General features: G+C 54.9%; 4 protein-coding genes across 10 annotated transcripts in view; all 4 read left to right on the top strand.

Moving 5' to 3' along the window:
* Positions 1-144: 144 nt before the first annotated feature.
* RBMX2 (RNA binding motif protein X-linked 2) lies at positions 145-3,665 on the top strand (the record flags this gene model as incomplete). The annotated part of the gene is made up of 5 exons (XM_080352742.1): positions 145-328; positions 455-506; positions 574-703; positions 1,105-1,285; positions 2,732-3,665. Coding segments are annotated over 5 exons (990 nt in total), but the record flags the coding sequence as incomplete, so codon positions are not given.
* Positions 3,666-3,973: 308 nt separating this feature from the next.
* SLC25A14 (solute carrier family 25 member 14) lies at positions 3,974-14,793 on the top strand. 4 transcript variants are annotated; one of them, XM_080352530.1, is made up of 9 exons: positions 3,974-4,309; positions 5,065-5,212; positions 5,970-6,064; positions 7,902-7,987; positions 8,689-8,784; positions 11,357-11,481; positions 12,552-12,687; positions 13,072-13,152; positions 14,334-14,793. In XM_080352530.1, the coding sequence occupies exons 2-9, from the start codon at positions 5,154-5,156 to the stop codon at positions 14,373-14,375; spliced, it is 720 nt and encodes a 239-aa protein (XP_080208656.1). In that variant the 5' UTR covers positions 3,974-4,309; positions 5,065-5,153; the 3' UTR covers positions 14,376-14,793. The 4 variants fall into 4 exon arrangements, with proteins under 4 accessions (XP_080208656.1, XP_080208655.1, XP_080208657.1 ...); XM_080352529.1 differs by lacking the exon at positions 3,974-4,309 and adding an exon at positions 4,800-4,995; XM_080352531.1 differs by lacking the exons at positions 3,974-4,309; positions 12,552-12,687; positions 13,072-13,152; positions 14,334-14,793 and adding exons at positions 4,800-4,995; positions 12,048-12,249.
* Positions 14,794-17,861: 3,068 nt separating this feature from the next.
* On the top strand, positions 17,862-18,902 carry GPR119 (G protein-coupled receptor 119; the record flags this gene model as incomplete). Its single annotated transcript, XM_080352879.1, has 1 exon — positions 17,862-18,902. One exon carries the CDS (start codon positions 17,862-17,864, stop codon positions 18,840-18,842), a length of 981 nt encoding a protein of 326 aa, XP_080209005.1. The 3' UTR covers positions 18,843-18,902.
* Positions 18,903-22,467: 3,565 nt separating this feature from the next.
* ENOX2 (ecto-NOX disulfide-thiol exchanger 2) overlaps positions 22,468-26,770 on the top strand; it is a 40,999-nt gene continuing 36,696 nt past the window's right edge. For 2 of the 4 annotated variants that reach the window (XM_080352786.1, XM_080352785.1), the window contains exon 1: positions 22,468-22,546. In XM_080352786.1, coding sequence (XP_080208912.1) covers positions 22,492-22,546 — 55 coding nt within the window. In that variant the 5' untranslated portion in view covers positions 22,468-22,491. The other 2 variants (XM_080352788.1, XM_080352789.1) reach the window with 2 other exon arrangements.

Below are 26,770 nucleotides of genomic sequence, written 5' to 3'. Positions count from 1 at the left end.
TCCCCTCGGCCGCGCTCGGCACAGCTCGGCTCCGCTCGGCCCGTTTCGGCAACGCTCGGCTCGGGCAGAAGGCGGCGGAGCCCAGCGCGCAGGCGCGGTAGTCGCGCATGCGCAGTGTGCGCCGCCGCCATGAAGTAGGTGAGGGGGGCGAAGCGGGAGTCGAGGCGGGGGGGTTTGGTCGGTCCCGGTGCTGACGGTGCCCTCGCCCCCAGCCCCCTGACGAAGGTGAAGCTGATCAACGAGCTGAACGCGCGGGAGGCGGAGCTGGGCGTGCAGGAGGCGGTGTCGTGGCACGCGGAGTACAAGGACAGCGCCTGGATCTTTGTCGGTACGGGCGGGGAGCGGGACCGGGCCGGACCGGACCGGGCCAGGCGGGGAAGGGAGGGGAGCAGGGGCCCGGGCCCGCCTTGCCGGTGCTCCCATCCCATCTCTCCCTCTCTCGCTGTCCCCGCAGGTGGGCTGCACTACGAGCTAACGGAGGGCGATGTCATCTGCGTGTTCTCGCAGTAAGTGTCTCAGCCCCGGCCCGCTGTGCCCCCTGCCACCGCCCGGGCTTCTAACAGTGTGTTGCAGGTACGGGGAGGTCGTCAACATTAACCTGGTGCGGGACAAGAAGACCGGGAAGTCCAAAGGCTTTTGCTTTCTGTGCTATGAGGACCAGAGGAGCACCATTCTTGCTGTCGACAACTTCAATGGGATCAAGGTGAGTGAAGCAGCCGGGGCACGGTCCTGCCTGCCAGCCGTGGCTCCCAAGGTGCTGCTGTGTGACAAACCAATGGGTATAAACTGGAACACAGGAGGTTCCACTTAAATTTGAGAAGAAACTTGTTCATGGTGAGGGTGGCAGAGCCTGGCCCAGGCTGCCCAGGGAGGTTGTGGAGTCTCCTTCTCTGCAGACATTCCAACCTGCCTGGACACCTTCCCGTGTAACCTCATGTGGGTGTTCCTGCTCCATGGGGGGATTGCACTGGATGAGCTTTCCAGGGCCCTTCCAGCCCCTGACATTCTGGGATTCTGTAAAACCAGAGCTCAAACAGCACCAGTGACGGTGACCCGCAGTGGTGCTGGTCTGTGCCTTCGCTAACATCACAACTACTCTCGTAGATCAAGGGAAGGACAATTCGCGTGGACCATGTGGCAAACTATCGGCCCCCCAAAGATTCCGACGACTTAGATGACGTCACAAAAGCCCTCCATGCGAAGGGTTGTGGAGTTAAAACGCCACCTCACACGTCATCCGATTCCCTGTCAGAAGATGACGAAGTACCTGTGAGAAAGCAAAAAGGTGAGGTGTGTTCTGCACAGAGCCTTCAGCCTTGCAGGGGCCCTTTGCTCAGGGGAACACCAAGGATGGGTGTGCTCTTAAAAAGAGCCACAAGCCCCGATGTCCAGGCTTTACTGTGATTCCCCAAAGGGTATCACAGTGCCTTTATTTAACCCTTTTCTGTGAATGTCCTCTCAAAGTCTCTGAAGAGCTGTATCTTGCAGATGATAAGAGCACTTTTCCTGGAAAAAAAGTCTGCCAGGCTGCAGAGTTACTGTAGCAGACGGGGAGAGGGAAAGCTTAGGAAAAGCACCACTTAATCTGAAAATCTGGCTGCTGCTGTAGAACTAGAGTGCTGTAGATGTATGGAATGACCGTTATGTGGCCTACCCAAGACAGCTGAATAGAACATAAACCCAGCAGATCTAGATGAGATTCTGTGGCTGGAAACTGAAGCCAAGGGAAGTAGGGGGGCTGGAGTAGACAACCTTTAAAGGTCCCTTCCAACCCCAGCTTTTCTCTGATTCTATGAAAGTGAACCTAGAAATGTAGCATCAGTTAAACCATTCGAGTGCCTGAATACCTCCAGTTCTAAGTGAATGCAGCAAGATTTGTTGCTCTGCGTCTTTCAGAAGAAAAAGATGAAGAGTACATCCAAACTGAATGAACGTGCCACGTAAAGGCCCAGCCTGTGCAGCTGTCCTGGTGGATTTTTAAGAAGCCATTACATTTCATTTTGCATCTGTGTAGCAGCAATCTTGAAAAGTTACCCTTGTCAGAGGCAGTGGGGTGCTAGAAGCAGTGACTTGCTGCAGGAGCTGCTTGCTAACAGCACCCTAGCTGGTTAGGTGTGGTGACCGTGGGGTGGGGGCGTCCGTTGTTCTGAAATGGGCTCTGAGCTGCACGGCGTGCAGAGAAACCTTACCTGCCACAGCCAGGCTCTGCTGGCGGCAGACGGGTGTTAGCAGCAGCAATTTGGGGCAGCTACAGAGGAGGGTTGGCGGAAAAGAGGCAACAAAACCAAGGCTGGGGACAAGGCGTCGTTGCTCCGGAGTGCTGGAGAGATGCGCAAAAATGAGAGAGGCAAAAAGGAGAGCAAAGAGGGGAAAAGGTTCTTTGGGTCTGGAGAAGAGAATTTTCACAGAGTGGATCACGATGTTCTTATTGCATGGATGTTACTGATAGAATGAATGGAAGGTGCTCTGTGTTCCAGCTGTGTTGAAGTGCCCGAGGGCAGCCTTGTTGGGAAGAATGCGATGTGGTGAGTGTTAAAGAAGGAAGCAGGATGGCTCAAGCTGGAGGAGAAAAGTGTTGGGGTTGGAAGTGGGATAGGATCTCTCTGTGGAGGGAAAGGGAGAAAACATGAAATGGGAGGGGAGCTGGAAAAACGCTGCGGCGCTGGGCACAGCCTGGGGAGTCAACGCGATCTGGGACTGTCCGTCAGGGAAGATGAACCTTGTATTTCAGATAAGGAGAAGAGCAGACAGGAGCGGCACAAGCAGAGCTCCCAGGCTCTGAAGAGGGTGGCGTCCGCAGAGGATGTGCAGCCCAGGATCAAGATTAAGAAGGAGAAGGAAGACCCGGCCTACGAGCGCTACGCCAGCGGGAGCCAGCAGTGCCGGAGTGGCTCCGAGAGGAAGGCTGGGAGCAGGATGCCGCGGGACGAGGAGGAGCGGAGGCACCAAAGGCCATCGGAGGGAAAAGGGGAAAAGAGCTGCCAGAACCAGAGGGGACAAAGCAGTTCGTGGGACGAGAGGGAGAAGAGAGAGGAGGCTGGCAGGAGAGGTGACAGGCACGACAGCCGGCGAGAGGAGTGTCCCGAGGGAGGCAGATCCCGGGAGCGCAGTTCTGGGGAGCCCCATCCCAGGCACGGGGAGCGGGGCTCTGCCAGAGCCTCTAGCCGCTGCTGAGCCCTGGGGCGAGCACTCTGGGGGCTGAGAGAGGCCCTGAGCCTGCCCCAAAACCTCCTGGAGCCTCTCTGGTGGGGCACTGCCCCTGGACCCTCTGCCTCCACCAACTCCCACTGGGTTTGTCAGCCCACCCTCGGGCAGGGATGTAGGGATGTCCTCAATGCCTGTGCTGTGCACTGGGACATGAGTTTTGTTGCCTCCTTCAGCGCTTCTTGCAGCGTTACACTTGCTGGGATGCTGCGGTGTGAAGGTGGTCACTGGGAGCAGCAGGATGGTCCTTCCCAGAGCGGCCCAGTTCCCCCGGTCCTGCTGGGGGTGTCACTGCAGGGAGAGGCCCCGGGGTGTCTGACTGGCCTCATGCACCCAATTGGGATCCTGAGCCCACCTGAGGGCTCCTGGGATGGATCCCGAGAGATGCGCTGCTGTGTCAGGGCGATTTTTCTGTGGTTTGTTTTGTTAATAAAAGGTTCCTGTTAACCAGAGCCCAGCCCTGGGAGCAGTGTTTCTGTCTCCGGTGGCGGGGGATGGCGTGTGGTTCTTTCACACAGTGACCTGCAGCCCCCAGGCGATGGATGCGGAACAGCCATGGAGGGAGGGCAGGTTTTTAGCCAGATCTGGTTGCTACAAGAAGTAATAACTCCTGGTGGTGTTGCTAAAGCTGAAAGTCACCTAGAGCACAAAAAATGCCAATTTGCACCCAGAGATGAGCTAGTTTTATTAGAGTTGTGCAAGTTTGGATGCTGGATTGAACTAGCATACCCAAAAGGAATGCCGGAGGATATTTAGATGTATAAAGTAACAAAAAGTAAAGTAGTAAAAGCAGAGGAAGTAAGTAAAGTAGTAAAAAGTAACTTCTTATCTAATACAAACCTGTCTAATGCATATTCATAACATCACAGTCAAGGGTGCTCTGTAATTATGCTGTGTCCTGTTGTTATTTCTGTGCTTGTTATTTCTCTGGTGGGGGTTTGGGGATGGAAGCCCCTCACTCCCATTGTCTGTACCGGGTGCTGAGTCAGCTCAAGACACCATTCTGCTGACCAGCCTTGGCAAAGTTTCCACACATGCCCAGGATGTCCTTGAAGTAGCTATAAAACTACTGGTACCAACCTGCAGTCACGTTTTGAGTTGATTGGTGAGTTTCTCACCCTTGCAGCGTCTCACACGTTTCTTTGGCCAACTTGTTCTCAAGGCCTGAGCAAAATTTCATCCAAATAGACACAATGAGACAGACCCCATGGAGAAGGTTTCTCTATTTGTAAGGTGTTCGATGTGTCAGCTTAAGAAGAGGGTTTGAAGGTTCCACTTAAATTTGAGAAGAAACTTGTTCGGGGTGAGGGTGGCAGAGCCTGGCCCAGGCTGCCCAGGGAGGTTGTGGAGTCTCCTTCTGTGCAGACATTCCAACCCGCCTGGACACCTTCCTGTGTAACCTCATCTGGGTGTTCCTGCTCCATGGGGGGATTGCACTGGATGAGCTTTCCAGGGCCCTTCAACCCCTGACACTCGGTGACTGCGCCAGGCCCGGTGTTGGTTTCAGGCAGGCGGCTCCGTGCCCGCGGGAGGGGGTTTTACCCCCGGAGCGGCCGGGCCGGGAGCGGGAGGCGCCGGGTGGGCTGTCGTGGCGCTGGGGGCCGGGCGGGGTCCGGGCGTGTCGGTGACGGGCGCGGTTGTGGCGGGGCCAGCAGGGGGCGTCCCCCTCCCTCCCCTTCCCCGTGCCCTTAGCGCTTCCGGTTCCGGCCGGCCCGCCCCGCCATGCCATGTCCGCGCTCAACTGGAAGCCGTTCGTGTACGGCGGGCTCGCCTCCATGGTGGCCGAGTTCGGTGAGGCGGCAGGGGCCGGGGCGGGCTGGGCGGGCCCGGCGGGGCGCTGACCGGCCGCTCTCCCCGCAGGCACGTTCCCCGTGGACCTCACCAAGACGCGGCTGCAGGTGCAGGGCCAGAGCGCCGACGCGCGGTTCCGCGAGGTCCGGTACCGCGGCATGTTCCACGCGCTGTTCCGCATCTGCCGGGAGGAGGGCGGCCGGGCGCTCTACTCGGGGTGAGTCCCGCGGGCTCCGTTTCCCGGCCGCTGCCACCCCGGGATCCGGCCCTGAGCGCCGCGGGGCCGGGCGGCGCTGCTGCCGTGCAGCCGGGAGCTGCCCGGGGCGGGGAGCGAGGGAAGGGCGAGGGCTGCGGCGGTGCCAGGCAGCCGGTCACCGCGGAGGGGGCGCGGGGGGGACCCAGGGGCTGCTCGGGCACCCGAGGGTGTTCACAGAATCCCAGAGTGTCAGGGGTTGGAAGGGCCCTGGAAAGCTCATCCAGTGCAATCCCCCCATGGAGCAGGAACACCCAGATGAGGTTACACAGGAAGGTGTCCAGGCGGGTTGGAATGTCTGCACAGAAGGAGACTCCACAACCTCCCTGGGCAGCCTGGGCCAGGCTCTGCCACCCTCACCCCCAACAAGTTTCTTCCAATATTTAAGTGGAACCTCCTGTGTTCCAGTTTGCACCCATTGCCCCTTGTCCTATCACTGGTTGTCACCCAGAAGAGCCTGGCTCCATCCTCCTGACACTCCCCCTTTCCATACTGATCCCCATGAATGAGTCCCCCCTCAGTGTCCTCTTGTCCAGCTCCAGAGCCCCAGCTCCCTCACTGTTTTCCTGGGTGCCTGGCAGAGCTGGGCTTTGGGAGCAGAAGGGTGTTTTCCTTGGTGCCCAGCCTGAGCTCAGCCCTGCAGGGTTTGGGGGCTGGTTGGGTCTGCGATGGGCCCACCACGCTGGCTAGGTTCAGCTGTCTCATTTGTTTCTCCGCTCAGGATCGCCCCAGCGTTGCTGAGACAGGCATCGTACGGCACCATAAAGATCGGCATTTATCAGAGTTTGAAGCGGCTGTTTGTAGATCGGATGGAAGGTCAGTGCCAGGAAACATGTCAGCACAGGCACCTCTCCTCTTGCCAGCGGTTCAGCGTGAAACCTCGTGCTCTCTGCTGTGTGGTTTTGCTCACACCTTTCTTTATCCTTCCCAGTTATAGATTCCCACAGAAGCGGAGGTCTTGTTATTTCGCACTATGGTTTTGTTTGTATGGTAATAGCAAGGATAGATTCAGTACAGATAGATTAGTCCCCAGGTCTGTCCTTTCCCCAGCCTTTAGTTCTCTTTGCAACGTCAGAACCAAAAAACCAGTATAGCTGGCCTTGGCTCATCTCTCCTTTCTGATTAGTCTCAGGGAAGATATCACATCCCATCACTCTGTCAGATGTGGGCGTGGATCGAAAGCTCCTGTAGCGAGTCCTTCTGGGGGCCTTTGAGTCTTCGTGCCTGAACACAACACATTTGGATAGTAATTGTGCTGTCCAGCCCTTTAGCTTTGGCTCCAGCTGCAGAGATGGGACACTGCACATGCCCTGACCTGCGCACCTTGTGACCGAGGCCTCTGCGGCTGCTGTGTAGGGACTGGATCACAGAATCCCAGAATGTCAGGGGTTGAAGGGACCTGGAAAGCTCATCCAGTGCAATCCCCCCATGGAGCAGGAACACCCAGATGAGGTTACACAGGAAGGTGTCCAGGTGGGTTGGAATGTCTGCAGAGGAGGAGACTCCACAACCTCCCTGGGCAGCCTGGGCCAGGCTCTGACACCCTCACCCCAAACAAGTTTCTTCCAATATTTAAGTGGAACCTCCTGTGTTCCAGTTTGCACCCATTGCCCCTTGTCCTGTCGCTGGTTGTCACCCAGAAGAGCCTGGCTCCATCCTCCTGACACTCCCCCTTTCCATATTGATCCCCATTAGTGAGGTCATACTGGAAGCCTGGTATGTGTTCACAGAAGGAGCACTGAGATCTCCATGTGCAGTTTTAAACCCTGGTGTGACACAAGCGAATATTGTAACACAGTTCCGACCTGGGAAGGTGGTTGGGGCCGGTCAGCAGGCCAGTGGGAGGACTGGGAAGCACAGTGCACTAGAGCTTCTTTCCAGGACACGCTCTGTTCTTGTAACACCTCTCCCGTGCCTGGTTCTGTGCATGTACACAGGCCCACATGTCTCTCCTCGCTCGCTGTTGCAGCGTTTCCAGCTGTGAGTACTGTTCTCTGAATGTTTGTCTCCCTACAGGCCTGGGGCAGCCAGTGGCCTGGTCTCCTCGGGGAAGTGCTGTGGTCAGTACCAGCAAAGGGCTGTGCCTTTTCCCAACGTAACCATCACCCTAATACTGGGCCTGGAAGTCTTGGATTATTCCGCCCCCTGCCTGTGGAACTAATTGCATCTAACTTTCTCTGCCTGGGTCACCTATTCTCTGTTCTCAAGGTGGCTGCATGTTCTGAGCGCAGCCAGCTGGGGCTCCCGATTGAAACAAATTGGTGTCAGGTTGCCTTGAGAGGAGTTGGGTTGTTCCTCTTGGTCTCCCTCTGTCTTGGCTTGTCTCTATCATGAGAAATGCATCACTGGACACTGATAATTGTTCAAAATTTTCATGTATCATGGTCTCTCCTTGTCTGATCAGCTATACGCATCAGTACGACCCGCTTCTCTCTGAGAGCGTGTTGCTGAGTGTTTCAACTGCTGCGTTCTGTCTCCATCAGGTGTGGGACAGATTTGCCATGAGCTGGTGGTTACTGGCCAGTCTCTGCTCGTGCAACTTCATGTGATTTGCAAACCGAGCTGCTCTTGCTCTTCTCGCTTGTTCAGTACAATCTCTGCACCCACCTGCTCTTTGGATCTTTAGGATTTGACTCTTTTTTCTTGATTGCAGATGAAACGTTGCTAATCAATGTGATCTGTGGAGTGGTTTCAGGGGTGATCTCCTCTGCAATTGCCAACCCAACAGATGTGCTGAAGGTGAGAAGTGCACCTGGCCAGAGGCCACTCCTGGCCGGCTGCGCTTGACATGTGCAAGCTGCTGGTTCCGGGAAGGTGCAGCTCTCCCAGCTGCAGTGAGGGGCTCTCTGACCCGCGGCTGACATTGGTCCTGCTAATTTGGGTGTTTTATGAATGGGAACAGAAGCCCAGGGCGGTATGCAGATTTTAAATACTGCAGCTTTGAAAGATCATGAAATCAGTTATGGCAAGGGGCTGTTACCTTAAGTGGGTAAGGTGAGCAGGGTGGTAGCCAGCAATTCATCAGACCTCCTTTGCTCACTCTGCTGTGCTTTGCTGCTGCTGCCACAAAGTCCTGCGTGGTACACGGAGTGGCCAGAGGCCCCCTGGCCCCCTCCATGCCCTGCTGTGCGGTTACTGGGGTCAGGGTAGCTCTGGAGAACATCCCCGCACATCTCCCTGTGTGGATCAACCTTCTTGGGCAGCTGGCAGAGCAGGAGGGCCTTGCCTGTCACTTCTCTGTCCCGGCTGGGTTTTGCACCGTGATTCCACCCTGCTCCTTCCCCACCAGCATCATGTGCTGCGTGGTTTGCGGGGGGACACGTGGGTGACAGTGGCTGCTTGGAGTTGTTTGGTTGTTCTTTCTACCAGGAGGTGCAGGGAGCTGGTTGGTACCCCCGCCCTCCTGGGTGTCATCCCGCTGACTCTCATGTTTCTTGCAGATTCGAATGCAGGCTCAAGGCAGTTTGTTCCAGGGTGGCATGATTGGCAGCTTCATCGACATCTACCAGCAGGAGGGTACCCGAGGCCTGTGGAGGGTGAGCACCAGCTGCTGGGACTCCCACACTAGTAGCAGAACTAACAGCTTCCTCAACTCATTTGCTACACTCAGGTGCAGCTCTTGAAGAGAACTGTGGACCAAGGGCGGTAGAAAGGTTCTGGTTCAGGTTACTGGACAAGCAGAAGCACGTCTGTGGTGGAGATGGGGTCTGTGCTAAGGCAGCGTCAGCACTGGGCTGGGCACACCTGGTGTATAGGACTGAGGCTGGTGTCCTCATAGGGCAGCAACCATCTCTGTGCTGGCACTGCTGAGGCCAAACCTTGGAGCCTGGGTGCAGTTTTGGGCCCCTCATGCCAACAGAGCCCTTCAGGTGCTGGAGCGAGTGGAGAGAAGGGAACGGAGCTGGTGAGGGGCTGGAGCACAAGTGTGATGGGGGCGGCTGAGGGACCTGGGGGGTTCAGCTGGAGAACAGGAGCTGAGGGGAGACCTTCTGATCTCTGAACTGCCTGAAAGGAGCTTGGAGCCAGGGGGGTCGGGCTCTACTCCCCAGGAGCAAGCGCCAGGAGCAGAGGAAACGGCCTCAAGTTGCTCCAGGGGAGGTTGAGGTTGGATCTGGGGAACAATTTCTTCCCCAAAGGGCTGTGGGGCATTGGAACAGGCTGCCCAGGGCAGTGCTGGAGTCACCATCCCTGGAGGGTTGGACAGACGCAGACATGAGGTTCTCAGGACATGGGGCAGTGCCGGGGGTGGGTTATGGTTGGACTCGATGATCTTTGCCAACCAAAATGATTCTGTGTGTCCCTTGAATGGCCCAGCACTGGGGGCTGGATCCTCTCCATGCTCTGCCTTGGGAAGGATGCTCAGCCTGGTGCATCTTGGATTCAGCTGCACTGAGCACAGTGAGTGGGGTGATGTACCAGCTGTGGAACGTGGGCGGCAGCACGCCTCCTCATGTGGAGGAGGAGGAATTCTTCCAAGTAACCTGGGAGACACTAATGATAATAACTTTCTGAAGTTCCAAAGCGACAAAATTACCTGGTGTCTCTGCCTATTTCGTCTTAGACCCCTGGAAACTTCCCCTCTGAGCATACAAGGAGTAGGACGGACCAGTGCCTTTTGGGGACACTGGTGGTGTAGGGCTTTGGGCTTGGCCGATGGGAGTTACCTGTGCTCAGGCTTCACCGTTTGGATTTTAGCGGCGGTTCTTTGGCTTTTGTTAGAGAACCTCACTTTGTCCTCCTACTACAAGTCTTCCACACTCTCAGTTACCCAGCAGCCTCCCAGGTCAGGCCTGGGAAGCACAGAATCCCAAGGGGTTTTTTCAGGCAACAGTCTGATCTCTCCCTTTTATGGTCCCTGAAGCCTTTCACAAAAAGAGCTTTTGCAGTGTGGGAAGGGGAGGAGGAGTCAATCAGCTGCCAGTGGTGGGTGACACAGTATTTCCTTTGAGATTATTGTTGCTTTCTAGACAAGGACACACAGGAGGGGAAGAGAGACTAGAAAAGAAGTGAAACCCTCTATGTTGCAGATGTGTGCTGCAGACAGGACACGGTGCAGAGACAGATCAGACTCGAGGCAGATCCCAGTGATCAAGCCAGTCTTGCTGCTCTCTGATATAGGACAACCACCGCCTCCTCCCTCCAGTCTTCCCTCATGCTGAGGCAAAGATGTTTGTGCTCACCAGTCCCCCCAGTTCTGGCATTTATCTTGTGGGGATGTTCGAGCTGTCAGGACTGGCTTAGGCCAGAACCCAGGAGGAGACTGTCAGGTGCTGCATTAGCACAGCAGGATGGGACAGCAAGAACCGTAAACCTGGAAAGTACTTTTACTTCTTAGAGTTGCTTGGTTTTGTGTAGTGAGAAAGCTGCCGTCCTGATGGGCTGGCTCGTAATTCAGCCATGCGGAAGGGTCGCTCCCCATCCCGGTGACCACAGGGCATGATGTCTTCCGTGATGTCTCCCTGAGTCACTGGGGTGGCGTTACAGTTCTGTGAAATGGTCCAGCTCCGCGGTGCTGCCAATAAATGTTTGCATATATTTTTATCTGATCCCTTATGTGGGGTTTGCTGGGGTATTTCTCAGACAGAAGGTAACTGGTTCCTCTTACCTAAGCTCATAGTTGTTCCAGGAGCTGTCTTGCCAGATCCCAAATTAATGTCCTGCCAGCAGCAACTCCTTTAATACATGAAAACCTCCTAAGTCATAAACAAGGCAGATGCTCTCTGCTGTTATGTAGCAAGGAAGACCTGGAGCCACACCTGGCTCCTTAAACACCTGCTCCTCTTGTGGCGCAGGATCTTCTCTGGTATTGAAGTTGCTGGGGGAAGATGAGTGGGTTATAGCCTGATTTCTGTGCGCTACTGGCTGGGAGGAGAGAAGCAGCGTGTGGTTAATCTCCCTGGAGTAACGCTGACAGGTGGAGGAATCCTCCTTGGCTATGGAGTAAAGGTGAGAGGCAGTGAGCTGGTCTGCCTGGGGAGCTACAGCTGCAGGATGGGGCAAGGTAGATTGGCAGCAAAAAGCCCCTGAGAGGGAGCTGGGGGGAGATGTCACACCAGCTGTGTCCCCAGGCGGCAGTTTGCGCTTGTGACTGGTGTTTGTGCTCCGCAGGGTGTTCTCCCGACAGCTCAGAGAGCTGCCATCGTGGTCGGCGTGGAACTGCCGGTCTACGACATCACCAAGAAGCACTTAATTCTCTCAGGCCTGATGGGTGACACCATCTTTGCCCACTTCGTGTGAGTATTTGCTGCAGCTGCTGCGCTCCCCAGGCTTGGCAGGGGATGTGAGGCAGAGGAGCGAGGTGTGTTTGGACTGAGACTTGTTCATAGAGCAAGTGCTCTGGAGCTGCAGGGAGCAGGCTGGTACTTCTGAGGGATCTGTAGTGTCAACTGGAGCAGCTCAAAATGACCAGCAAGTATCCCCAGAGAGACTTCGGTGGAGAAAGAACCCAGCAGAAATCCTTTGGTGACGTGAAACGTCTGCTTGATTCCAGCTTGTGGATGACCCCAAATGCTGTTGCTCTGTGTCTGTGCCCTGGCGTGAGCAGGGCAGGAGTTGTGGCTGTGTGACTGTCCGTAGCAGTCAGCTGAAACTGCTGCTCCAGTCTGAGTTCCTCGTGTGTGCAGACGCTGCCAGCTCACAGCCATTGCTGTCAGGGCTTTGTGAGGTGAACAGAGCTTTGCAAAGCTGACAAGACCCTGAGCAATCTGACCAAGTTTGGAAGTCGGCCTGCTCTGAGCAGGGGGTGGGTTAGAAACCTCCCAAAGCCTTTTTCACCTACATTTTCCTGTTCTTCTGGCAGACACTTTAGCTGGAGGTGCTGCAGTGCTTCTCTTGGGTTTGCCTGCTGTGGGCTGAAGGTGACAAGCACTAGACCAGACGTGGAGGGAGGAGAGTAGCAGCTGCATGCTCCCTCTTGCTGCCTTTGCTCTTCCTCCCTCCTTCCCTGCCCTGAAGAAATGTTTGCTCTGGTGAAAAGGATGCGCGCTTCCACGAGGCTGCCCCAGGTCTGTGCCACCTTGACAGCGCCCGGAGACCCTTGCTGGACCTGCCCATGTGGGGCCCAGCGGTGGGCTCTGATGGGGTCTTAATTACACAAAGCAGAGCGTGGCCCTTCCCCAGCTCTCAAGGGTCCTGAGGTGTATGGCTTCTGCCTCCCGGTGTTTTCTGGGTGCAGCTAATGTTTATTGCTAAAGGCCTGTCAGAAAATCCAGTGAAAGATATGCTCTCGTGCATATGTCGAGGCTTGCATGAGCCAGCGTGGCTGTGTTCAGAGCTGTTCTCTCCTGTTCTGGTGTGCGTGTAGGTCCAGTTTTACGTGTGGGCTGGCCGGGGCCATTGCCTCCAACCCTGTGGACGTGGTGCGGACACGGATGATGAACCAGCGGGCGATTGTGGGCAGCACGGAGCTCTACAGGGGCACTCTGGATGGCCTGGTGAAGGTAAGGACATAAGAGGGGGGCAAAGCCCCGTCTTTAGGAGACTGGTCGGATTCCAGCACCACTGGTAGGAGCAGTTAAATTCTACAGCAACAGAACATGCTCATCAGTGAGTATGTTGGACAAACCAGGGAAAGGCCTAGAGTCACCTTCCTGAGGTCGTCATCAGCTTGAACATCCTCTCAACCTTATGGGACAAAACTTTGTCAGTGATGCAGTTTAATGAGCTTCATATGCTGTGAGACTTCCCATAACTGCATATCCCCTGGTCTGTCTGCTTATTGCAGCAGCTGTAAAGGTCCATTATATCATGGGTGGCATTAGGGAGATGGGCAGAACATGGACCTGGTGCCTCTCATAATTGATCTGTCTCTTCCCTCCTCCCAGACATGGAAGAGTGAGGGCTTCTTTGCACTCTATAAAGGCTTCTGGCCCAACTGGCTTCGGCTGGGTCCCTGGAACATCATTGTATCCTTCAGTGTGCTGCTGCGATGCTGTGGGTATGGACAGGCGGGGAAAACCAAGCTGTGAAGGGAAAAAAACTCCACACTGATAGGCACCCCTTTGCCTGCCCTGCAGCAGCACAGAGCAGACTCTGCTTGGGGACAGACATGAGCTGCCACGTGGTGGCTGCTGATTCAAATGCCAGAAAATGCCACTGGTTGTGGCTGCTGCTTGTGCCAGTTCTGGGTGGCCAGTGCAGGGCACAGGTGGTTTCCTGTAGAGTGAGCGCTCTCGAGTGTTGGATAGAGACTTTCCCCTTGGCCTGAGCTGCGGGAGGTGCTTCCCAGATCAGCACCTGCTCCGTGGGTGAAGCCTGGGGAATGTTCTCCTGCTCTGAGATGGATGCTGACCCGCTCTGCAGGACCAGTGCTTCTGTGTTGCTGTGCAAGATCCTTCTTGCCCTCTGAAACTGCGTGCAGGATTTATTTTAAAGAAGTCCCAGTCTGGGGTTAGAGCCACCTCAGTTTGTCAGTGGTCTAGGCAAGCCTGGGCCGGTTTGCTTCAGGGTCACAGAATCTCAGAGTGTCAGGGGTTGGAAGGGCCCTGGAAAGCTCATCCAGTGCAATCCCCCCATGGAGCAGGAACACCCAGATGAGGTTACACAGGAAGGTGTCCAGGCAGGTTGGAATGTCTGCACAGAAGGAGACTCCACAACCTCCCTGGGCAGCCTGGGCCAGGCTCTGCCACCCTCACCGGGAACAAGTTTCTTCTCATGTTTAAGTGGAACCTCCTGTGTTCCAGTTTGCACCCATTGCCCCTTGTCCTGTCACTGGTTGTCACCCAGAAGAGCCTGGCTCCATCCTCCTGACACTCCCCCTTTCCATATTGATCCCCAGGAATGAGTCCCCCCTCAGTGTCCTCTTGTCCAGCTCCAGAGCCCCAGCTCCCTCAGCCTTTCCTCACACGGGAGATGCTCCACTCCCTTCAGCATCTTGGTGGTCAGTCTCTCCCCTACCGTGGTGGCTCATCTCACAGCTCTCGCTTCCACCCGTGCAGGTGGGTTGGTGCTGCCTGCAAGATGGGATTCCCCACATTTGTCTTCAGCCGTACTGTGCTGATGCTCTACCTGCCACGGCCTGGTTGTGTCAGGAGCCCCAGTGCAGCTGCCTTATGTATTTGGCCCCATTCCTTGACATTCCTGTCAGTTTTTTATCACATACGAGCAGTTGAAGCGACTTCCATTCTGACAGCTGGCTTCATTTCACGAGAGTCATCTTGCAGACTTGCAGCAGAGCGCTTTGCTGCAGCCTTCCTCTTCATTTCACCGTCCCCATGTCTTGATGTTTTGGTCCACGTGGGTCTGGGCTCTTCCCAAAATGCATGGTCCCTGGAGCATGATCTGGCCGACGTGTAACTGGGAGGCTGCTGGTGGGTGCTGCATGTTGTTTCACGCAGAGGCGGGTATTACCGGTGTACAAGTGTCTGGGCCTGAAGCGATATCTTCTGTGAAGATCCGTGCATTCCAGTGGCCTTTTGGTGCAGCTGTGGTTTGTTGTTCGGTGCGTGTGCGTTTCTGTGCCCGCAGGGCGAGGCTGGAGGCTGGGAAGGGGTGCTGTCGTGTTTTCTTGCAGAACCGTAATCTCATTAAATTATTTATTGACTGGATGGCCTGAGCTTGTGTTTGTTCAGATTCACTGCAGGTATATTCCAGCGCAGACGGTTTGTCTGCCCTTGGAGAGAACAGAAGCTATTTTTTTCAGCATCCTACATAAATCTTTTCTTCCCCCAAATATATATATTTACAAAAGTGATCTTTAGGATTCATTACAATAGAAATGTTTCTAAAACAAAGTTTAATTGTTAATGTCAGAAAATACCAGTTTTGTTAAACCTCATTCTCTTAATCTTATTGTTTCTATTATTTATGCTTATATCCTTTTTAAAGGAAGGTAATATGATTTAAAGCTGAACTCGGATGTCCCACTACATTAAAACTTGCTCTTATGTCCCTATCCTCTTTGCTCTTTGTAGGGTGGCTTTAGTGTGGGTCATGGCCCATTGTGACACAGCAGCGTGTCCTGCCTGGGTGTGCTGGGATTCCTTCTGTGCACACTGCACAGGGGATGTGCAGCCCAGTCCAGGCTGGACAAACAGAAGAGGATTGTTTGCTGGGGTTTTGCCAAGGCATCGCTGCCTTGTACCAGCTGCAGGCACGGTGACGGTGACTCCTGCCAGCTCTTGGACTTCAGTCGCACCTCGAACAGCAATGTCGCTGCAGGGCCGCAGCTCAGGAGGCTGGGAGGATCCTTTTCACAGTTAAACTGTATTTACAAGAAAGAGGGAGCAGTGGATTGAAGGGAAGTAAATACATGGTGGGTGAATACAAGTCTATTGGAGATAAGTATTTTCTTATGGTTTAAGGCAAGGTGGCAATAAACCGCGGCAGACGCTCCCTGTTATCCCCTTTACCTCCTGCCACCCCTTCCTTTAGATCGGAAAGATGGTAAGAAAGATAAGGGGAAAGGAAGAAAGACTTAGACTTCAAGTTGGAGAGTTTTAAGGGGTTTTACTAATGCTACTAATAAATAGAGAATATATATACAAAACATACAAACCCAGTCTGGGGTGCTGGACGTGGCGCTGGCGTCACTCAGCAGCAGAGCTGGGGCGCGGGGCTGGCGGAAGGCACGGGCGGGACTGCACAGCAAACTGGAACCTGGGTGCGGGATGCGGGGCCTGAGTCCTGTGGATCACAGACAGACAGACAGGGGCCTCTCTGGATGCCGGCCATGGGCGAAGAGAGCGTGACCCTGTGATCACCCTCTTATATAGGGGGTATGATGATTATGGGGTGGAATACTTCTGTTGGTCAGTTCTAGTGACCTGTTCCATCCACCCCTGCTCAAACACGCCCCTCTCACAACAGAACGGGGAAAACTTACCAGTCTTTCTTGGCTACCATAGTAATAAATCTAAACATGAGATTCTTCAGCATTCCATTGATCTCTTATCAGCATCCTAGGAAAAATATGCAGGTTAAAACTCAGAAAAGTACAGCCACCTAGAAGAACTGAGCTGAAAGAAAAATCACTAGAAGAGAGTCGGTCTTGTTTTTAACAAAACTAGGACATATTTTAACTGCAGTTCATTACATTCTTTTGGTTTCCTTCAGTGTCATCGTAGTTTACCCCCAGCAGGGAGCAAACCCCAAAACCCCTTCCGTGCCCCTGGTGGGGTGTGGAGGAGAATCGTGAAACAAAAGGCTTTGTGGTCTCCTACCTGCACCCGTCTGGCAGACGCACTGCACCCTCCCTGCCCCATCACAAAATTCCAGACCAACAGACCCCCATGGTCATGCACACACATCCCGTGGTCGACAGACAACAATGAGACGCCTCGGTTGAGAGAAGTTTCCGCACCACAGCTCAGGTTCGGGTAGGGTGGGAGACACCCATGGAGTTGGTGTCCTCAGAGCAGTGGGTCTGTGCTGGAAGAGTCTCCTCCTCAGACTGGGAGGCCGCCCAAGGTAAGTTCCTCAAGGACTGAGATGCCTTGTGAAACCCGTGAGCGATCTGGGTACCCTTGAGACTCCTCACTTCTTATGAGTGGGAGGATGCGCATTTTGAGTCGTCATTCTAGAGTTTTGGGATCCCTTGAGTTTGAATTGGCTGGGTAGTAGTTGAACTCCTAACCGGCATCTGGATCTGTGGTTTATAATGTTGTCAGAGCGCTGAATAATTTTTGATAAACCACATTTCTAGTTGGTATTTTCCACTAAATAGCTCTGTTTGGAACAAAGTCTGTTCGGAGCTCATTGCCCACCTAAACTGATTCTTGGGGTGCCAAGGATGTGCTGGCCTCCTGGGCTGGCAGGCATTTCTCCATCTGTATTTCAGCAGACGTCTCTTGTCAGTACTGTCCCTGTTACAACCAGGTTGCCTTTATGGCTGTTGTTCCTCTGGTCCCTGCGGGAAGAGGCTGCCCTGGGTCCGGCAGTGACCCCCGTTGAGCCCCACGAGCTGTGTCACCTACACATGCCAGCGGGGCTGGGCATTTGGAACTCTGTTTGCTTGTCCCCTGTCACTAGCGTCTGTGCCAAAGCAGGACACTGGCTCAGCTCGGGTCCTTGGAAACTGTAATTCCAGCTAAACAGAGAGCTGGGGGTTTCATCTACGGCACAGCTCTCAGCCACAGCATCCTGCTGTAACCAGATCCACCAGCCAACCCCATCACGGACTATTCCAGCTACGTCAGCACTCGCCAGCCCAGAGCTCGTGTCTCTGGGACACAAGGTGCTTCCCAGGGCAGTTTGGAGGGTCCCAGACCCAGCAGCCTCCCAGAGCAGCTTCAGGAGCTCCCGCAGCACCCCAGTTCCACGGCAAAGCCAGCGTCTTTCTCAGCTTCCCAAGGCTGGGGCATGGCCACCACCCCGTGTTCCACTGCGGCAGCTTCCTGCCCAGGTGCTCGTTGCTCACCCCCTGCTCCAGGGTTGTCTGGAAACGTGGCTGGAGGGGAGGGACCTCTGTGGGCACAGCAGGTACTGTGAATGCTCCGGTGCCTCTGGCAGAGCTCTGCTCCCGGCTGGAGAGACGCCGCCGCCCAGGGCTTTCACCGCAGAGCGAGGGGCTGCGCTCGCTGCTGAGCTGTTCGCGCTGAGAAGCCCCAGGTGAGGGATGCCCTAAAATCGTGCTGGGGACGTGCCGACCTTGGGCTGTGCCCCGCAGGGGACTGCCATGGCTAGCTTAGCCCTGGGAGCCATCCTCGCTGTGCTGGCCTCGCTCATCATCGCTGCCAACACGCTGGTGGCCATCGCTCTCCTTTGCCTCATCCTGAAGAGCGGCTCCAAAGGGCTTTATTTTGTCCTTAATCTCGCTGTTGCAGATGCCATGGTTGGCTTCACGGTTGTGGGTCTGGCCAAGGATGAGTTATCCCAGCCCTTTCAACCTTCCCAGATCTTCTGCGCCCTGAGAATGGCTTTTGTGACCTCCTCTTCTGCTGCCTCTATCCTGTCCCTGATTCTGGTTGCGTGTGACAGGCACCTGTCAGTCAGGAAGCCTTTCCACTATGTCCAGCTGGTGACAGGTCTGAGGGTCGGGGTGCGCTTGGTGGTGCTCTGGCTGGTTGCTGGCATCATCGGCTTCCTCCCAGTCCTCACCCCGTGCTTTCGGAAGATCTCCAGCCATAAGAAGTGCTCCTTCTTCGAAGTCTTCCACCCTGTCTACGTGCTCACCATCTTCTGCGTTGGCTTCTTCCCAGCGCTCTTTCTCTTCTTTTATCTCTACTGCGACATGCTGAAAATTGCCTCTGTGCATGTGCAGCACATCCGACAAGTGGAGCACGCAGGGCTGGGGGGGGGCTGCCCCCCGTCCCGCACCGCCAGTGACATGAAGGCCATGCGCACCGTCGCAGTGCTCATCGGGTGCTTCATGCTGTCCTGGCTGCCGTTCTTCATCGCCAGCATCGTGCAGACTGTCTGTTCGGAGTGCTTGCCCTACAGAGCCACTGAGAGCTGGCTCTGGCTGCTGGGACTGTGCAATTCCCTCCTGAACCCACTGCTCTACTCGTACTGGCAGAAGGACGTGCGGCTGCAGCTCTCCCAGCTGGCTGCAAGCGTGAAGAGGAGAGTCCTCCTTCTCCTGGGGAATGGCCACCGATTCCCTGGAAGAGCCGCCAAGTCTCTCCCCACTGTGTCCTGCCCACGGCTCCAGAACTGACACGGTAAGGAGCAGCTGTCACAGGCTTTCCAGCTCATCTCCAACATTGTCACCATGAACTCGGGGCCTGTCAGCTGTGGAGGAGCTCACAGATGGGGTGGGACCTGGCTGGATGCTATTGCCAGACATCAGCATGGCCCAGTTCCAGCCTGCCCACAGCCCCGCAGAGTCACAGCACGGCCCGTATTGCACCAGCCTCGGGTAACCCAAACTGCAGGTGTGCGGCACGCATGGGATTTTGCCTTGTGTCTCCTGGCAGCAAGACTCAGCACTCGCTCCACAGGCGAGGATCTTTGCCCCATTCCTGCCCAGCTGCCGCTGCCCTCCCCTCTGCCTGCAGCACCACCTCTCTGCTGCTTGCACAGCGTTTGCTTCGCTGCCTTTGGCTCCTGGCCCTGGCAGCAAAGGCTGGGAGGTGTGTGCATATCCTACACCTGTCCTGGACCACAAGTGCTCCCAGGCGCTGCCCTTCCTCAACCAAACTCGTGGTGCTGCACCTGGAGTCTGGGCCATCCCCCAAACCTGCAGCTGGAGGGGCAGCAGGGTGTCCCCTGCTTGGGTCTGGGCGCTTGGCCACGGCACTGGGGACATGGAGAAGGATCCCGCTGTTCCTTGGCAGCAGCTCTGTCTGCACCGGAGCTGGCAGGGTGAGCGCAGAGCAGCCCTGGGCTCTGCACGCCCCGGAGAGGTGCAGGGCAGCACGGGATGTGCTGTCGCTGTTTGGCTTGGGCTGTAAAGAGAGTTAATGAGTAACTGGCTGAACGCTGAGCTGTGGCAGGAGGAACAGCTGCTGTGGAGACAGGGAAAACCCCAGGCAGGAGGGCTGCTTTGTCTCACCGGGCCTGGATTTGGGACCACAAGGGTCCCTACGCACTGACACAGTCCCTTGGGAGCACGCAGCACCTCTGTGTGCTCTGGCACACTGCAGCGGTGGCCAGATTGCTGACCCTGCCAGAGGCTGTAATATTGAGTTGCTTCTCGTAAAATAATGTCCATTTAATCCACATGAAAAAAAAATCTTAAAAGAGGCTTCTCAGCTAGGAATGCACCCTTATCTTAAAATGAGGGTGCTATGCATGTAACAGCAGTTGTTTCCACCTCTGTTGTTTGCCCCACCAGCAGCCATGAAGGCTCAAGGCCATATCCAGAACCTGCCTTGGTCCCGAGGCCTTCCCCATCCTAATGAAAGAGACAAAAATTAAAGTGTCTTTAAAAAATAAAGCAAACCACAGGCTCTCTGTGGTATGTCTCTACCTGGGAAAGTCTCGAGACCAAACATGACGTGGCAGTTGCGGTTCCTTGCTGTACAGCATGGCACGAGCCTGTGAGCTGGCGCTGGCAGCGCGGTCCCGGCTCTGTGTGCAGCCTGTGCCCCAGAGGTGGCTCTGCGGGGCAGGGTGCGGCGCGGGGATGATGGAGGGGCCTGACTTTGTGACAGCACCAAGGCCACCTTCCGTTGCTGGGTGACAGCCGGGCGTGGAGGAAGCTCATAGAGCTGATCACCAGCAAGTTCAAGCTACTGGTGTGGGAAGTGGCTTGACCCACTGGTGTTCAAAAGCCTGTGCAACATGGGTGGGGAAGGACCGGTTGGAGGGGAGTGGCACAGCCGCATCATTGCCCAGCTGCACGAGCACCACTCCTTGGGCTGTTCCGACCTTGATGAGCTCCAGAATCCCTGGCCCCTCATCTCTGACATCAAAGCGTTCCAGGTAGAGGTGCCAGCTCGTACCAGCAGGACCTGTGGGCCATGCAGGGCGAGGAGGAGCTGCAGGCTGTGTGTCTGACACACTAGGAGGGCAATGAGCACCGGCAGACCAAGGTGAGGAGGCACCGGCCAGATACTGTGATGATGCCATCACCTGGCTCCAGAACCTGCGGATGAAGGAGCAGCTCAGCCCCCAGACTGGATGGAGCTTGACCAGAAGATCACACCCCTGCTGTTAAATTACAGCCAGTGCAAGCAGGAGTACTACGAGGTGCTGCATCATTACTCCTCCTGTTGCTGAATAAGCTTAATCGAACTAACTTTTAAATTGTATTCTATTCTTTTAGCTGTATTCTTTTGTTTGTATAACCTATTTTAGCATGAGTAGCCAAACTTCGCGTGAGTGTCCAGGCTCGCTGGAATTCCCGGCTGCATGTTGTGAACTTTTCTTAATCTGGTTGCTTGGTGACAGGAGCATTGAAGACCAATACCAGGAGATGGAGAGGAAACTGTCAGTAGAGGCTGTAAACCTCCTAAATAACAGAGAAAGAGAATCCGATAAGAAACAAAGAAGCCCTCAGACCCAGAATTACCATTGGACAATGCCTGAAGGATACATCATTGGGATACACAGATTGGGAAGGTTTAAAAGCCCAAGCCTTTTTTGTCTCCAGGTCCGTCCCCTTGAGAGGTACTCAGTCCAGACTGTTTCTTTACTGTACCTTTCACTTTATTTTTTATTTTATCTTTCAATTAAATTATTTTTTTAAGCACAGGTGTCTTAGACTATGCTGTGGGAAACTCGGGGCCAAGAACATTTCTTTAACTCTTTAACGCTCCATTAAGGGAGTGGAGCATCTCCCGTGTGAGGAAAGGCTGAGGGAGCTGGGGCTCTGGAGCTGGACAAGAGGACACTGAGGGGGGACTCATTCCTGGGGATCAATATGGAAAGGGGGAGTGTCAGGAGGATGGAGCCAGGCTCTTCTGGTGACAACCAGTGACAGGACAAGGGGCAATGGGTACAAACTGGAACACAGGAGGTTCCACTTAAAGATGAGAAGAAACTTGTTTGGGGTGAGGGTGGCAGAGCCTGTCCCAGGCTGCCCAGGGAGGTTGTGGAGTCTCCTTTTGTGCAGACATTCCAACCCGCCTGGACACCTTCCTGTGTAACCTCATCTGGGTGTTCCTGCCCCATGGGGGGATTGCACTGGATGAGCTTTCCAGGTCCCTTCCAACCCCTGACATTCTGGGATTTTGTGAAACTCTGGCCATGCCGCCCTTGGGTTCTCCTCTGCTGTGCCTGGTTTTCTCCTCTTCCCTTTCAGATCCAGTTTAAAGCTCTTTCAATGAGCCCTGCTGACTCCTGACCCGAGGGGGAGAGAGGGAAAGATGACGAGCCCTCCCCTGCTTACTGTCCTTCAGCTGGACAAGCTGTACTCCTGCCAGGCTGTTCCCTGCCCCGCTAACCCGGCTGTGCTGGGGCCTAGGCTGGGAACAGGCGGCCCAGCTCTCCGGGAGCCAGCGGGCGCCTGGGAGCGTTGGGGCTGCAGAGGGCGGACATGGCGTCGGGGGGCGGTGCGGGGAAGAAGGCTACCGCCGGGATCGCGGCGGGTCCAGAGGGACGCGGGGAAAGGGCTGCAGGGCCGGCGCCGCCTTCTCCACCGCGGGCGCAGAGTAGAGGCCGGGGCTCGAACCCGTGGCCGAGGGGAAGACACCCCGCTCTCCCCACTCCCCGGTGCTGACATACAGGTGCCGCACACGGCGGACACCGCCACCGTCCCGGCGTGCTGTGCGCGCAGCGCAGCGCTCCGCCCCCTAGCGAGGCGGCAGCCAATGGGCGACGACAGTGGGGACCCTGGCGAGGCGGCAGCCAATGGGCGTCCACAGTGTCGCGAGCGGAGGGGCCGGTGGAGGGGTCAGTGGCGGGGTCAGTGGGCGGTGCGGATGTTCGCGGAGTGCGGCTGCGGTGCGGCCGGGCCGGGCCGGGCTGGGCCGGGCGGTGAGTGCGGGGCCGGGCTGGGCCGGGCAGTGAGTGCGGGGCCGGGCGGTGAGTGCGGGGCCGGGCTGGGCCGGGCGGTGAGTGCGTGGCCGGGCAAGCCTCCGGCCTCGCTGTGTCCGGGCGGCGCGGCTCGGCCCCAGGAGGGCCCCGGCTCGGGGCTGCGCCCTCCCGGGAGGCTCTTGGGAGGGGGGCGGTGGTTCCGCTTCGGGCCGGGAGCGCCTCAGCAGGCCGCGGCGGCGTGCGCTCCGTTTCTGCGGGTCTCTCCTGGCGGGTCCCCCAATTTACAGAGTGTGCGGGCGGCCGCGGGGATGCCGGCCCCGCACGGGGGTTTTCTGCCGCCTCTCAGGCCGCAGCGGGTCGCGGGGCCCTCTGGGCGCAAACAGTTTCGCTTTGCTTCCCCCTGGTCGGCCCCGTCTCTCCGGCTCGGTGCGGCCCTCGCCAGCGGGGTGTCTTTGAGTAGTACTTATGTTCCAAGTGCATCGAGGGACCTGCTGAGGCTGGTGACATCCCCAGAGCTCTGGACCTTGGTTGCCTTTTGGATGATGGGAAAGCTGTTTTGAAGGGTTTATTCTGGGTGGGAAGTCTCTAAGCTGCCTTCGGAGTTCAGTGGTAATTAAGAAGTAACAAGGTAGTACAAAAGGTAGGGGGAAATGAGTTGCATTTAGAGAAATTTGAGACTGCGTCTGGAATATTGTGTCCAGTTGTGGCCCCTCAGTTCCAGCAGGACAGGGAACTGCTGGAGAGAGTCCAGCGCAGCCACCAAGATGCTGAAGGGAATGGAGCATCTCCCGTGTGAGGAAAGGCTGAGGGAGCTGGGGCTCTGGAGCTGGACAAGAGGACACTGAAGGGGGACTCATTCATGGGGATCAGTATGGAAAGGGGGAGTGTCAGGAGGATGGAGCCAGGCTCTTCTGGGTGACAACCAGTGACAGGACAAGGGGCAATGGGTACAAACTCGAACACAGGAGGTTCCATTTAAATTTGGGAAAAAACTTGTTGGGGGTGAGGGTGGCAGAGCCTGTCCCAGGCTGCCCAGGGAGGTTGTGGAGTCTCCTTTTCTGCAGACATTCCAACCCGCCTGGACACCTTCCTGTGTAACCTCATCTGGGTGTTCCTGCTCCATGGGGGGATTGCACTGGATGAGCTTTCCAGGTCCCTTTCAACCCCTGACATGCTGTGATTCTGTGAAATTGTTGAACTGACTGACTGATACAGGTCACTTTGGATGCTCCAAGAGTGTGTGGTTTGCGAAGCCTGGGCATAAGGTGTCAGAAGCTTCTCAGCTGCTGGGTGTAACTGGTTGGGTTCTCTCCTGAGCGCTAGGCAGGCTCAACCGTGCCCGGCCCTGTCACTGGGCTTGTGTTGGATCTGCTCTGCCGCAGCCAGACTGTACGTAGGAAGCACCGTTTGGTTCAGGCACAATCGCACCAGTAACCGCAGCTACCAGTGGGCTGTAACTCTCCCGCACCCCCGCTGTATAAACATCCTTTGACTATGATTCATATGTATGTGCATGCACACACTTATTGGGTTCCTTAAGCATTATACTCAAGCTTCATATTTATGTGTTTCTCACCATCTTAATTATCTTGCTTATATTTGGGTTGTGTGGGGGAAGTCTAGCTGTTAACTGCAACGCGTGTTCAGATTGTACTGCATAGAAATGCTTTTGTTCTTTAGTGCCACATGTTTGTTACACAAATGTGTTAGTCCTTGGATTACTTTGGAGCTCCCCTGTACTTCATTTGCACAGGAACAGTGCTTAGGCACCGTAGTTTTCTGCCCTGCAGAAGATTGCAGCAGAGCTGTGAGATGATGGGTAAGATGCCAAGGCAACCTGGGGTATGAATTTGTCCAGCAAAGTTGCATTCCTTCCTACTCCAGCCTTTGACCTCTTTCTTACCCCCTCTGGGAGCTGACGGGTTGTTTTTTCTGTTTCTTCATGTTTTGTTTGAGGGATTTTGTAACATCTCATTAAAAAGCCCCAGCATTAAGTTGTTGAAAGCTCTGCCTGAGCCACTGTAAGGTCAGGTTTCCTTGTTTAAGGTCATGTTTTTGCTGCGGGTGACTTGAGCTCATAGGAGAAGTGAAGTTCAATCTCTGAGTAGTTTCAGAGATAACGTGTTGCTGGAGAGGCATTCTGTGCACCTTCCAAAGATGGTGTGACATTTTTCCCCTAATCCCCAACTTTTCCGCTGACATTCTTCCAGTGCCAGCGTGTCCGTTCCGAAGCGACGCTTTCCCAGCTGCTCCGCTCTTGGCCAAGGCGAAGCCATTCAGGTCCTGGCGCTGGCGCTGCCCCTCTGCGAGGCTCTTGACTGGGTCGCAGCACTCACCCCTCGCTCCAGATTTTTGCACTAAGGTTTTTCTGGTCATCCCAATTGCTGGCTCTGTTGGAGGTTTTTTCTAGCCTTTCAAAAATATATATCTGAAAATGTGAGCTTTTGAGCGTTGGTTATACAGCAGCAGGGATCACTCTCTGGGCGTGCTGAGGGGTTGGCAGCATGGGGAGGGATGTGGTGGATGAGCCGCCTGGGAGCCTGTTTCCCCTGTGCCTGGAGCTGCCTGCTCTGCACCGCATGCAATGGAGGACGAGCTGCTCGCCCCCTGAAAATCCCAGTGTTACGGCAAAACAATTTCCAGACCTTGTGTTGAGAGGGAGGCTGGTTTGACAGAGCCCTGCGAGCGTCCTAAACGCACTCGGTGGAATATTTAGTAATTTGGTGTGCAGGTGGGGACTGACTGCCCAGAGGGACGCACAGACGCTGAGCGTCCAGGTCTGCTGGTGTACACACCGATGTGCATTCACACACTGGGGAAGGGCTTTTTTTTCTCCTTTGTTTTGGGTTGTTACAGTAAGTAAACAGCAGAGCTCATACACGACTATGTCTCTGAAAATTTGCCATTCGCTTGAAAACGCTGTGGATAGCCCTTTGGTATTACTGAATGCTGTGTAGTCAAAGAAGAAAGGGATTCTTTGTGTCTCTTTTTCTTTTTTTTTCGCTCATTTTTTCTTTACAGTGCCCTACTAGAATAATTAGCTTGTCAGAAGTTAATATTTCCGTTGAGTTGGTACAAGCTTCCAGAATAAATCAAAGTGAGCGGTATGCCTCTTACCGTCAGGGATTACCAGGACTTAATCTTTCTATGCAAAGGCAACTAATCTCAGGCATGCAAATAGGGTTTATTTAACTGCGTGCCAGCGCTGAAGAGCATTGATGTATGAAATCCCTTGCAAATTCAGATGTACTTGCTGCTAATCGCTTCTCGACCTGCTTGTCCACCTCCAGCCCCCCCATCCCAGAATCAGCCTGTGGGTGTCAGTCACTGGAGACTGATGGGGACATGTGCAGCTGCCCTTTGCCAGCTCCGGCCCCAGGTCCCAACCTGTGCTCCCCACGCCTGGGCTGTTGCTGCCCGCAGGACAGCGTGTGGTGGTTTTACTGTCGTTAGGACCCAATTTTCCTTTTGTGCTGGACCTCGGAGGTTTGTGTGGAGCTGCACCGGGTGTGGGAGCTCAGCCCTGGGCTCCGTCTGTTGAACACATGAACCAGCTGGGAGCGGCAGGAGGGCTGCCTGAAATACTGAATCAGCACCTTGCCATGTTTCTTTTGCAGTACGCGGGTAAAAGTTGGTGTTTTGTGTGCTTTTCTTGAAAGTGCTTTTCTCTGATAACGTCTCATTAGTATTTTAGCATATAGGACTATAGAGAGTTAACAGAAGTAACTATCAGAAGTCTGCTGGTCTCATCAGTGTGCCGAGGCAGCTCCTGCGTCAGACTGGTGATTATAAGGCTCTAACCATGACAGTAAAGCCAGGAGTACAGTAGGAAAGAGTGCACAAGCCCAAGAGTAGTTTTTGAACCTGGCAACTAGTCTTGGGAAGGAAAAGGTTGGCATCAAAATGTAACTTCAAAGCCTCAGTATCTTCTCTCCTTTCCCTGCCTTGCTGTTTTCTTTTCTCTATTTTCTCATTGATTACTTCAGTTTCTTCTAAAGTGCATTTCTTTAGAGCTTAAAACACATGTTGTGTAATCGGACAGCAGATTGTATCCTGAAATCCAGTTTATTTCTACATGACATTTCTAAACATGCCGAAAGAAAAAGGAATGCCTGTTGAGGCTGAGCAATACTTATTTCATATATTTGCCAATGTTGGCAAAAGGTAAATCCATATTTATAGTAGAGCCTGTGTCAGCCCATTTCTGAAGTTCCTTGATGCTGG

The sequence above is a fragment of the Nesoenas mayeri genome, assembly GCF_963082525.1.
Source record: "Nesoenas mayeri genome assembly, chromosome: 13".
Lineage (NCBI taxonomy): Eukaryota > Metazoa > Chordata > Aves > Columbiformes > Columbidae > Nesoenas > Nesoenas mayeri.
Note: the sequence above shows the minus strand (reverse complement) of the source record. Positions and strands in the feature narration are given on the sequence as shown.